We start from the raw sequence: 13,680 nt of genomic DNA, 5'->3' as shown, positions 1-13,680 counted from the left end.
TCCTTTTTTCCTTTAACATCTTTATTGGAGTATAATTGCTTTACAGTGTTGTGTTAGCTTTTGCTGTATAACAGAGTGAATCAGCTATATGCATATGTATATCCCCATATCCCTTCCCTCTTGCGTCTCCCTCCCACCCTCCTTATCCCACCCCTCTAGGGTGTAGCACAGCACCGAGCTGATCTCCCTGTGCTATGCAGCTGCTTCCCACTAGCTATCTATTTTACATTTGGTAGTGTATATATGTCATTGTTACTCTCTCACTTTGTCCCAGCTTACCCTGCCCCCTCCCCATGTCCTCAAATCCATTCTCTACATCTGCATCTTTATTTCTGTCCTGCCCCTAGGTTCATCAGAACCATTTTTTTTTCTAGATTCTATATATATGCGTTAGCATACTGTATTTGTTTTTCCCTTTCTGAGTTACTTCACTCTGTATGACCAACTCTAGGTCCATCCACCTCACTACAAATAACTCAATTTTGCTTCCTTTTATGGCTGAGTAATATTCCATTGTATATATGTGCCACATCTTCTTTATCCATTCATCTGTTGATGGACACTTAGGTTGCTTCCATGTCCAGGCTGTTGTAAATAGTGCTGCAATGTATATTGTGGTACATGACTCTTTTTGAATTACGGTTTTCTTAGGATATATGCCCAGTAGTGGGATTGCTGGGTCGTATGGTAGTTCTATTTTTAGTTTTTTAAGGAAACCCCATACTGTTCTCCTTAGTGGCTATATGAATTTACATTCCCACCAACAGTGCAAGAGGGTTCCTTTTTCTCCGCAACCTCTCCAGCATTTATCGTTTGTAGGTTTTTTGATGATGGCCATTCTGACTGGTGTGAGGTGTAACCTCACTGTAGTATTTTTGTTTGTTTGTTTGTTTGTTTTTTTGTGGTACGCGGGCCTCTCACTGCTGTGGCCTCTCCCGTTGCGGAGCACAGGCTCTGGATGCTCAGGCTTAGCGGCCATGGCTCATGGGCCCAGCCGCTCTGCGGCATGTGGAATCTTCCTGGACCATGGCACGAACCCGTATGCCCTGCATCAGTGGCGGACTCTCAACCACTGCGCCACCAGGGAAGCCCTGGATTGGATTGTTTGTGTTTCTGATATTGAGCTGTATGAGCTGCTTGTAAATTTTGGAGATTAATCCGTTGTCAGTTGCTTCATTTGCAAATATTTTCTCCCATTCTGAGGGTTGTCTTCGTCTTCTTTATTTTTTCGTTTGCTGAGCAAAAGCTTTGAAGTTTCATTAGGTCCCATTTGTTTATTTTTGTATTTATTTCCATTTCTGTAGGAGGTGGGTCAAAAAGGATCCTGTTATGTTTTTTTGTTTTCTTTGTGGTACGCAGGCCTCTCACCGTTGCGGCCCCTCCCGTTGCGGAGCACAGGCTCCGGAGGCGCGGTCTCAGCGGCCATGGCTCATGAGCCCAGCCGCTCCACAGCATGTGGGATCCTCCTGGACTGGGGCACGAACCCGTGTCCCCTGCATTGGCAGGCGGACTCTCAACCACTGCGCCACGAGGGAAGCCCCCCTTGTTATGTTTTATGTCATAGAGTGTCCTGCCTACATTTTCCTCTAAGAGTTTTATAGGGTCTGGCCTTACATTTAGGTCTTTAATCCATTTTGAGTTTATTTTTGTGTATGGTGTTAGGGAGTGTTCTAATTTCATTCTTTTACATGTAGCTGTCCAGTTTTCCCAGCACCACTTATTGAAGAGGCAGTCTTTCCTCTATCGTATACTCTTGCCTCCTTTATCAAAAATAAGGTGACCATATGTGTGTGGGTTTATCTATGGGCTTTCTATCCTGTTCCATTGATCACTGTTTCTGTTTTGTGTCAGTACCATACTGCCTTGATTACTGTAGCTTTGTAGTATAGTCTGAAGTCTGGGAGCCTGATTCCTCCAGCTCTGCTTTTCTTAAGATTGCTTTGGCTATTCGGGGTCTTTTGTGTTTCCCTACAAATTGTGAAAATTTTTGTTCTAGTTCTGTAAAAAATGCCATTGGTAGTTTGATAGGGATTGCATTGAATCTGTAGATTGCTTTGGGTAGTATAATCATTTTCACAATGTTGATTCTTCCAATATAAGAACATGGTATATCTCTCCATCTGTTGGTTTCATCTTTAATTTCTTACATCAGTGTCATAGTTTTCTGGATACAGGTCTTTTGTCTCCTTGAGTAGGTTTATCCTAGGTATTTTATTCTTTTTGTTGCAGTGGTAAATGGGAGTGTTTCCTTAAATTCTCTTTCAGATTTTTCATAATTAGTGTATAGGAATGAGAAAGATTTCTGTGCCCTAATTTTGTATCCTGCTACTTTACCAAATTCATTGATTAGCTCTAGTACTTTTCTGGAAGTATCTTTAGGATTCTCTATGTATAGTATCATGTCATCTGCAACAGTGGCAGTTTTACTTCTTCTTTTCTGAACTGGATTCCTTTTATTTTTCTTATCTGATTGCTTTGGCTAAAACTTCCAAAACTATGTTGAATAATAATGGTGAGAGTGGGCAACCTTTTCTTGTTACTGATCTTAGAGGAAATGGTTTCAGTTATTCACCATTGAGAATGATGTTGGCTGTGGGTTTGTCATATATGGCCTTTATTATGTTGAGGTAGGTTCCCTCTGTGCCTAGTTTCTGGAGAGTTTTTATCATAAATGGGTGTTGAATTTTGTCAAAAGCTTTTTCTGCATCTATTGAGATGATCATATGGTTTTTTTCCTTCATTTGTTAATATGGTGTATCACGTTGATTGATTTGCATATATTGAAGAATCCTTGCATTTCTGGGGTAAACCCCATTTGATCATGGTGTACGATCCATTTAATGTGCTGTTGGATTCTGTTTGCTAATTTTTTGTTGAGGATTTTTGCATCTGTGTTCATCAGAGATATTGGCCTGTAGTTTTCTATTTTTGTGACATTTTTGTCTGGTTTTGGTATCAGGGTGATGGTGGCATAGTAGAATGAGTTTGAGAGTGTTCCTCCCTCTGCTATATTTTGGAAGAGTTTGAGAAGGATGGGTGTTAGCTCTTCTCTAAATGTTTGATAGAATTTGCCTGTGAAGCCATCTGGTCCTGGGCTTTTGTTTGTTGGAAGATTTTTATTTATTTATTTTTTGTGGTACGCCGGCATCTCACTGTTGTGGCTTCTCCCGTTGTGGAGCACAGGCTCCAGACGCGCAGGCTCAGCGGCCATGGCTCATGGGCCCAGCTGCTCCACGGCATGTGGGATCCTTCTGGACCGGGGCACGAACTCGCGTCCTCTGCATCGGCAGGCGGACTCTCAACCACTGCGCCACCACAGAAGCCCCCTGTTGGAAGATTTTTAATCACAATTTCAATTTCAGTGCTTGTGATTGGTCTATTTATATTTTCAGTTTCTTCCTGGTTCAGTCTCAAGGTTGTGCTCTTCTAAGAATTTGTCCATTTCTTCCAGGTTTTCCATTTTTTTGGCACATAGTTGCTTGTAGTAATCTCTCACAATCCTTTGTATTTCTGCAGTGTCAGTTACTTCTCCTTTTTCATTTCCAATTCTGTTGATTTGAGTCTTCTCACATTTTTTCATGATGAGTCTGGCTAATGGTTTATCAATTTTGTTTATCTTCTCAAAGAACAAGCTTTTAGTTTCATTGATCTTTGATGTTTCCTTCATTTCTTTTTCATCTGTTTCTGATCTGATCTTTATGATTTCTTTCCTTCTGCTAACTTTGGGGTTTTTTTGTTCTTTCTCTAATTGCGTTAAGTATAAGGTTAGGTTGTTTATTTGAGTATTTTCTTGTTTCTTGAGGTAGGATTGTATTGCTATAAACTTCCCCCTTAGAACTGCTTTTGCTGCATACCATAGGTTTTGGGTTTTTGTGTTTTCATTGTCATTTGTTTCTAGGTATTTTCTGATTTCCTCTTTGATTTCTTCAGTGATCTCTTGGTTATTTAGTACTGTATTGTTTAGCCTCCATGTGTTTGTATTTTTTACAGTTTTTTTTTTTCCTGTAATTGATATCTAGTCTCATAGCGATGTGGTTGGGAAAGATACTTAATATGATTTCAGTTTTCTTAAATTTAGTAAGGCTTGATTTGTGACCCAGAATATGGTCTGTCCTGGAGAATGTTCCATGAGCACTTGATAAGAAAGTGTATTCTGTTGTTTTTGGATGGAATGTCCTATAAATATCAATTACGTCCATCTTGTTTAATGTGTCATTTAAAGCTTGTGTTTCCTTATTTATTTTCATTTTGGATGATTTGTCCATTCGTGAAAGTGAGGTGTGAAAGTCCCCTACTATTATTGTGTCACAGTCGATTTCCCCTTTTATGGCTGTTAGCATTTGCCTTGTGTATCGAGGTGCTCCTATGTTGGGTGCATATATATTTACAATTGTTATATCTTCTTGGATTGATCTCTTGATCATTATGTAGTGTCCTTCCTTGTCTCTTGTAACATTCTTTATTTTAAAGTCTATTTTATCTGATATGAGTATTGCTACTCCAGCTTTCTTTTGATTCCCATTTGCATGGAATATCTTTTTCCATCCCCTCACTTTCAGTCTGTATGTGTCCCTAGGTCTGAAGTGGGTCTCTTGTAGACAGCATATATACGGGTCTTGTTTTTGTATCCATTCAGCCAATCTGTGTCTTTTGGTTGGAGCATTTAATTCATTTACATTTAAGGTAATTATTGATATATATGTTCCTATTACCATTTTCTTTATTGTTTTGGGTTTGTTTTTGTAGATCTTTTCCCTCTCTTGTATTTCCTGCCTAGAGAAGTTCCTTTAGCATTTGTTGTAAAGCTGGTTTGGTGGTGCTGAATTCTAATAACTTTTGCTTATTTGTAAAGGTTTTAATTTCTCCATCGAATCTGAAAGAGATCCTTGCTGGGTAGAGTAATCTTGGTTGTAGGTTTTTCCCTTTCATCACTTTAAATATGTCCTGCTACTCCCTTCTGGCTTGCAGAGTTTCTGCTGAAAGATCAGCTGTTAATCTTATGGGGATTCCCTGTATGTTATTTGTTGCTTTTCCCTTGCTGCTTTTAATATTTTTTCTTTGTATTTAATTTTTGATAGTTTCATTAATATGTGTCTCGGTGTGTTTCTCTTTGGGTGTATCCTGTGGGTGGTACTCTCTGCTTCCTGGACTTGATTGACTATTTCCTTTCCCATGTTAGGGAAGTTTTCGACTAATCTCCAAATATTTTCTCAGACCTTTCTCAGAACGCTGAGTTCCCCCCATCCTCCTTTCCATTCTGTAGGCTTGCCAGCTTTTTCTGTCTCAGAGTCTTTACACTTGTTCTGCCTTTCACCTGAACACCTTTACCCCTGCATAGCTAGTTTTTTCTTGTCTTCAGGTTTCAGCATAAATGTTACTTCCTGTGAGAGATCTCTTCAGGTCATCCTGCTAGCGTTATTCTCTCTCATTTCACCCTGTGTTATGAAACCCTTTTGTATCACAATCTGAATTTATTTATCTTCTGTGTCCCTTTCTTTTCAAGGGATCTTGTTTGTTTTGTTCACTGCTGTTTCCCCAGTGCCTGGCATACTGTATTTTGGAAATAATTGTTATATTCCTTGTTTCACTCAGTTTTAGATATAAGTTTTTAAAAATTTTAGAGCACTACTATATTTATGATGAATAAGATAATTGGATTTTGTCCATTCTAGCTAGGAAACCATTGACTGCAGTAGTTTCACAAGCTATACCAAAGTCTCCTCATCTGAACCAGGATCCTCAACAGGTACATATTTTTCTGTCAGTATATTTATTATTTTGATATAGAATGTTCTATAATTTGTAATGATACTATAGAAATACAGGAGTCTGAAGCTATGTTGGTTCATGACCTCTCCTGTATCTTAGTGATTTTTTTTATTGCATTGCTTGGCCAAAAGAAACCTAGCAGTTCCTTTTATTTAGTTAGTAGTATTAAAAACTTAGTAATTTGGTAAGCATTTTGTCCTTTTTTTCCAGTGTTATTGAGATATAATTGACCATATAACATTGTATTAGTTTAAGATGTACAACATAATGATTTGATATATGCATATATTGTGAAATGGTTATGATAAGCATTTTATTTTTAAATAAACACAGTTACTAATGGAATGCATGCACTTGTTGGGCACTGTGCAACTTCTCAAAGCTTGGAATAGATTCAGTTTCTGGGTCCACATTGATTTTTGTATGGCAATTGATTTTTATCATAGCCATTTCCTAAAACCCAGCTTCACAAAGATACGATGTCACTGACAGAAATGACGTGAAATCTGATGTTGAAACTGAACTACCTTGAGTTTGCAGTTTGTTCCGTTTCTGACAGATGTCTAATGACACTGTGTTTCCCTCAAATTTAAAATATCTTGTGGAGCCTCTGTTGAGTTCACTGTGGCACCCCAAAGTACCTTGTTATACCAGTTTGGGAACCATGGAAATAATATAAAAAGTAATAGTACTAATTAGGATGAAATGAAATTCTACAATAAGTTATCTAGGTTAGTGTTTCTCAGTGAAGATGCTTTTAGCACTTTTGAAGAGACAGTTCTTTCCTTGTTTCATTTACCCCCAGTTTGTATCATATTCTATTTTCCATGTTACTGTTTTTTTAATAATATCAATTTTTTCCTTCTTTTTTTTTAAATACAGAAAAAGGTAAAGAAAAAATAAAACTTACCATACCACCTGGAGATAATTACTATTAACATTTCCAGCATTTTTGGCCTAATTTAAAAAATATGGTTAGATTGATAGGTACAAATAGTTTTATATCCTTTCTCCTTAATATCATATTGTATTTTCTCACATTACTAAGAACACTTACACATACCTTTTAAAGGTTACTTATCATTCCATCTCATGGATATCCTTTGCTTTGGACAAACAGTTCCCTATTTTGGACATTTAGATCATTTCCAGCATTTTGCTTTTGTAAATAAAACTTTAGTAGATGTTTTTGCACATAAATTGTTGTTTACGTTTAGTTATTTCCTTAGATTTGATTCTTAGAAATGGAACTGATAATTTGAGAGGCCAAGAACAACTTTCTTAGATTGTTGATATAAGTCAAATCAAAATATCTTAATGTTTTACAATATGAATATTTGTTTCATTTCATATTTACCAGTACTGAGATCTTTTAAAATTCTTCCTAAGTGAAATAGTATTTAATCAACACTTAGTTTTTATTTCTTTGATTGTTAGTAATGGTGACCTTATATTTCTTACATCTAAAAAAATCTATATTTTATTTAAGTTACTATTACCTTTTGGCTTATCTTATATTAATGTTCTATTCCTAAGATGATGAAAGAAAATGAAGTTGAACCAAGTAAATCACTTCAGTCTTTGCAGGTGAGTTAACTTTTAAAATGTAACATAGCCAGAAATTGTATTCGTATATATAGGTATGGCATGTAATTATACGTTTGTATTCTATATTGCCAGTTTTCAAATTTATTTGTAATTAGTTACCCTTTTATACTCATTTAGATGAGCCTACTGTCTTGTATAAGTGTCCTGTGTAGTCAGTAGAATTTGGGTAAATAACAAATATTTTATCATAAAGCTAATTTTTCAAACTTGCAAGCATTACCTAATCCAAGAATTGTCATTGACAATTACAACTGCATCTGCAGGCTCTGTTGCCTAGAACAGTACAAAATAAAACAAAATCCATTGTGGTGACTCAATCATTTTTCACCCTTATATTACAAGATCAAGTATAAAATAATGAACAGTCAGCAGCTGCTTACAAATGATCACATTCTTACTGGGTTTTTTTCACTTGAAAAAAATACGGTTTAGGGCTTCCCTGGTGGCGCAGTGGTTGAGAGTCTGCCTGCTGATGCAGGGGCACCGGTTCATGCCCTGGTCTGGGAGGATCCCACATGCCGTGGAGCGGCTGGGCCCGTGAGCCATGGCCACTGAGCCTGTGCGTCTGGAGCCTCTGCTCCGCAGTGGGAGAGGCCACAACGGTGAGAGGCCTGCATACCGCAAAAAAAAACAAAACAGAAAAACAGAAAAACACGTTTTCAACTTTTTCAAGTATAATTATCACAAAGTATAAATTGCAAATTAACACTATCACTGTTTTTCCCTCCAGGATGAGTTGCCATTTAAATAAATGTCATATATATATATATATATATATATATATATATATATATATATATTTTTTTTTTTTTTTAAATAAATGTCATATATTTTTAAAGCAAAATATTTTATAATCTCAAAATAATGAAAAAGGTCTTAGAATCTTTTGCAAAAAAAAAATTTAAATCTTTTTAGCATTAATATCAAAGTACATTTGTGTTTTTATAATAGCTTTCTTGCTACAACTCTCTGAATCAAACTCTTCATACACACCTAGTGATAGAAGGAACTTTCAAAACTTAAAATTAGGGTGCGCTTAATATTTAATGCCACCTTCACCTTATTGCTGTAAGTGTGATTAGTCACACAAAGCAAAGGAGCTAGAAGATACAATATGCTAACTAATTTTTTAAACTCACTATATTCAAAAATGCTAGTTCTAAAATATGAGTTGAATGTTTTTAAGAGCTACCTGATTGGCAGTTGTGCTTATGTATATTGTTATAAAAGGAAAGTGACTATTATTTGAATAAATACACTATTTTACCTCTTTTAGTGGCATATTTTTTCTCCATATTTGTTAAACATAAAGAAATTACTTCTACAGTTGAGTTCATTTTCTGAGTCTGTAGTTCATATTAGAAATTATGGCTATTTTATATAGTTACTTGATGAACTAAAAATAACTAGTTGCTGTTGTCTGTATCTTGTGTTTTATGGTGGCTAGAAGATGATTCTCTCTTTAAATAAACTATTACACTTCTTTAATTTTACACTAATTTTTGAATTAAATAATCTGCATTAACATAAATATTAGTATGGGATTTATAACATACCCAGCAATGTTAAAAAAGAATTCAATTAAAAGTTTAGAATTCCAATTTTCTAATATGCTGAGTTTTTAAATTAACTAGTATAGTACTTTCTCTGCTAGAGCACTCCTTTGCCGGGGGTTGCTTATTGTATGTATGTATATAGAGAAGCAAGATGGAGATGACAAGTATCATCATTTTGAAAGGGCAGACTTAACTTTAAGTTTGAGGAATATTTTCCCATCAAACTCATAAACACCTACAAAACTATTTTAGCTAACATACTTATTGATATTTTATCCTAGTTCTTTTCCTTGGGCAGTGAAGAAGAGACTGCTTTTCTAGCTGTTATTCCTAAACAAATGGAGAGAGAAACCTGTGACCCCAAGGTAAAATTTGTGAAGAATTGATTTTCTAAGCCACAGTGTTTTCCTGCTGTTTTTTTACACAACTGTCAGAGTTTTCATAAGCAGAAGATTAGTGAGCAAAATGAATTAACCTGGTTTTAAGAACAAGAGACACTAATGACTCCTACCCCTTTTTTTGGTCTTGAGCCCTCTCTCTGTTACTAATGAACTAATAATGCGTTATGTATGCGTAGGATATCCTAGGGATTGGGCACAAAGATATGTAAAGTACAGTTAATGAATGTTCTGTGTAGAACAAAGTGAAGATGTTTATAACTTTTAATTCATTATAGTTTACTCCACCACTTTTACTTCAGGCTGAAGGGATAGAAGTATATATAACCCAAGCTCTGAGTAATGCTACCCACTCCACAGCAAAAATTGATAGAGACAACAGCATATAAATGGTTGGGTTTTGTAAATAGTGATTCTATTCTTAAAACTCAACAGATCTCTGGAAAGGATCTACATAGCATCAAAGAAAGCAAGGCACCTGTTTGTTTGTAGAGAATTTGTATTCCACATGAAACAAAGCAGAAATATACAGTCTTTAAAGGTTTAGACTTTTTTTTATTGATATATGTTATGTTTTAAAATTCAAAATAATGTTTTCAACAAAACTCTTGTTTCAGAGGCAATTTAGTTCCTTTCAAATGTGTGATTTAGAATCCTCATTTTTAAATAAGAGAATTTTCAGATTATGTATTTTTGTCATTCTGTTAATTTATCAGTTAGAAATAAATTCATTCTTTATGTACATTCCTTTGACTCTACATACTCTTATTTTTCCACATTCTGGGTAGGCTTTGTCACCCTGCACAGAGTAAAAATCCTAGAACCCTCAATGGGGCAGCAGAGAAAGCCATCTGAAGTCTGAAAGCAGACCAAGTCTCTGAGGGGGTGAAAGCACCCCTCTGAGGTACATGTCTGTCTTGGTACTCTTAGGCCTTTGTTCTCAGAGCTATAGGATCAGATCATCTGGGAAGCTGGGAACCCAGCATCCCTCTTGCTAATATTCTGATAGTTTACAAAACCCTTAAAGGAAAATGCTTCCTCTGTTCCTTCTCTCTTCCCTTCCTATTATCATGTGTTTATTGATTGCCTCCTGTATTCCAAGCATGGTATTAAATACAGGTGATATCCTGATGAAGCAGAAGCGTCTTTGCCCTCAAGGAGCTTGCAGTACAGTTAGTATACAGATAAGAAGAAACTTCATTGTAGTGTAATGTGATGTCTACAATGGAAAGTTGTGGGGAATTCCCTGGCAGTCCAGTGGTTAGGACTCCACGCTTTCACTGCGAAGGGCCCGGGTTTGATCCCTGGTCAGGGAACTAAGACTCCACAAGCCATGCAGTGTGGCCAAAACAAAAATAAAAAACCAAAAATGTTGTGTAATGTATAGTGGAAGCATAGAGGAAGGAGCACCTGTGTCTTTCTGGCTTAATCAACCCATTATCATTACACTCCTTGTGTTTGTAAAAAAACAAAAAAAAAATCATACTTATTAATGTTGACCTTGAATGCAGTTAAATCACTGCACTTTATTTATTTTTTAATGTTTTATTTATTTTTATTTATTTATCTTTGACTGTGTTGCTGTGCGCGGGCTTTCTTCTAGTTGCCACTAACAGGGGCTGCTCTTCGCTGTGGTGCTCTGGCTTCTCATTGCAGTGGCTTCTCTTATTGCAGAGCATGGGCTCTAGGTGCGTGGGCTTCTGTAGTTGTGGCATGCAGGCTCAGTAGTTGTGGCTTGTGGGCTTTAGCGCACAGGCTCAGTAGTTGTGGCACATGGGCTTAGTTGCTCCGCGGCATGTGGGATTTTCCCGGACCAGGACTGAAACCCATGTCCTCTGCATTGGCAGGCGGATTCTTAATCACTGTGCCACCAGAGAAGCCCCAATCACTGCACTTTAAATTAGTCTACCCTTAACATATTTTAGGATAATAGGAATATTTCCTGGTTTTCAGTATTAGTCTCTTAGTAATTATTTACATTAACTAATATTCAATAGAAAGCCGAATTATGCATTATTTTCTTTGTATGTGTGTATTGTAAATATGTATACTTATGTAATACTCATTTTTAATAATTTACTATAGCCTGTTGAATTTCAAGGGCATCAAGTGAAAGGATCAGCTGCTAGTGCTGTGATAGTGAGAGGACACAGCTCACAGCTTGAATGCAGTCAGTTTCCAGATAGCATTGTGTATGAAAACTGCACGACAAACAGTTGTTTTTTGACACCAGAGTTGCCTAGCACTTGTATGCAGATTGACTTCTTTCAGGTAAAAAAAAATATATATATATATATACACATATTTAATTTATTTAATTTATTTTTGGCTGCATTGGGTCTTCAGTTGCTACGCATGGGCTTTCTCTAGTTGCAGCGAGTGGGGGCTACTGTTCGTTGCAGTGCGTGGGCTTCTCATTGTGGTGGCTTCCCTTGTTGCGGAGCATGAGCTCTAGGCACGCGGGTTTCAGTAGTTGTGGCACGTGGGCTCAGTAGCTGTGACTCATGGGCTGTAGAGCGCAGGCTCAGTAGTTGTGGCACACGGGCTTAGTTGTTCCGTGGCATGTGGGATCTTCCCGGACCAGGGCTCGAACCTGTGTCCCCTGCACTGGCAGGTGGATTCTTAACCACTGCACCACCAGGGAAGCCCTTAAAAATATTTTTATAGCTGCATCTTACCAAATCATTTTCTTTATGTCAATACTAAATTTTGTAAAGAGAGTATATTTAAATCTTTGTACAGTTGTAAGTTAAAAAAAAGTTTAGTAAATTGACAAGAAATATCATATCTTAAATCAAACTAAATACAAAAATATTTGAAAGATTTACTGCCTTTTTAGGATCAGGAATTTAAAGGATTACTTTTCACTTCAGACAATAGTAGAAATTTATGACAAGAACAGATAGGCAGATTACATATAGAAAATATATTTAACAGCTAGCAGATTTTTTTTCCTTCTAATATCCACCCCTCTCCCCACTAAGTAGGACACCAAGTACCTCTCATTGCTACCCAAATAGAAAAGGTTATGGAGAAAGGATGTATGCATATATTTGAAACAGTAACTGTTAAAGAGACTTTTTTAAACTTTTCCCTTTTTTATTAAAGCATAATGCACATACAAAATAAGTGCACAGACTGCAAGTGCTCAGCCCAATAATTGCCACAAAGTGAACACACCCATGTAACCTCCACCCTTAAGAAATAGAGCATTACCAGCATCTCAGAAGTACCCCTTCTGCCCCCTTTCAATCACTACCCCTTCCATTCTCCCCAAAGATAACCACCATTTTGACTTATAATACCATATATTAGTTTTGCTTTTAAAACTTTAAATAGAGTAATACACAGTGTTTTTTTTGTGTGTCTGCCTTCTTTTGTTCAACATTGCAGTTTTGAAATTCATCCATGTTGTTGCTTGTCGCTGTAGTTTATTCATTTTCGTTGCTGGTGTAGGATTCCATTGTGTAAATACACCCCAATACATTCTTCAGTTGTTTAGGTCGTTTGCCTTTGGAGGTTATCACAGATAATACTGCTGTGAATAATCATGTACTATCATGAATGTGCATACACATGACATGCTTCTGTTATTTACACTACCTAGAAGTGTGATTATTGAGTCACTAGATATGCATGTCTTTACTTTTGGTAGATAATGCCAAACTGCTTTCCAAAATGGTTATTAGAGTTTATATTTTCTATCAGGAATGTATGAGAGTCCCCATCACTCTACATCTTCATTAACACTTGGTGCTGACAGTTTTTTGTTTCGAATTTTAGCTATTCTGGTGGGTATGTAGTGTTATTTCATTGTGGTTTTAATTTGCATTTTCCTGCCTAATAATGAGGTTAGGACCTTTTTGTATATTATTAGCCTTCTCTGTAATCCTCTCTCATGAAGTGTTTGTTAAGCTTTCTTCCTCAGTTTTTAATTGGCGTGCTTATCTTCCCTGACTCTGACTTATCTTTCATTCTTAATGATGCCTTTGATGAATGGAAGTTTATAATTTTCAATACAATACAATTTATCTGTTGTTTCCTTTCTGATTATTGCTTTTTTGTCTTATTTTAGAAGTCTTTCTCTACCCTAAGGTCATAAAGATACTCTCATGTTATCTTGTAGAAGCTTTATAATTTTGCCTTTCACATTTTGATCTGTAATTCACCTATAATTGATTTTTTTTTTTTTTTTGCGGTATGCGGGCCTCTCACTGTTGTGGCCTCTTCCGTTGCGGAGCACAGGCTGTGGACGTGCAGGCTCAGCGGCCATGGCTCACGGGCCCAGCCACTCCGCAGCATGTGGGATCTTCCCGGACCAGGGCACGAACCCGTGTCCCCTGCATTGG

General features: G+C 36.7%; 1 protein-coding gene across 6 annotated transcripts in view; it reads left to right on the top strand.

The window, feature by feature from the left end:
- The window catches only part of ZGRF1 (zinc finger GRF-type containing 1), a 70,713-nt gene that overhangs the window by 20,323 nt on the left and 36,710 nt on the right, over window positions 1-13,680 (top strand). For 5 of the 6 annotated variants that reach the window (XM_027103552.1, XM_027103554.1, XM_027103551.1 and 2 more), the window contains 3 exons: window positions 5,673-5,746; window positions 7,306-7,356; window positions 9,215-9,298. In XM_027103552.1, coding sequence (XP_026959353.1) covers window positions 5,673-5,746; window positions 7,306-7,356; window positions 9,215-9,298 — 209 coding nt within the window. The remainder of the gene's footprint in view (window positions 1-5,672; window positions 5,747-7,305; window positions 7,357-9,214; window positions 9,299-13,680) is intronic. The other variant, XM_027103553.1, reaches the window with a different exon arrangement.

Source organism: Aethalodelphis obliquidens, unplaced genomic scaffold (genome assembly GCF_003676395.1).
Source record: "Aethalodelphis obliquidens isolate GAN/ISIS:26980383/991018 unplaced genomic scaffold, ASM367639v1 scaffold6, whole genome shotgun sequence".
Taxonomy (NCBI): domain Eukaryota; kingdom Metazoa; phylum Chordata; class Mammalia; order Artiodactyla; family Delphinidae; genus Aethalodelphis; species Aethalodelphis obliquidens.
Note: the sequence above shows the minus strand (reverse complement) of the source record. Positions and strands in the feature narration are given on the sequence as shown.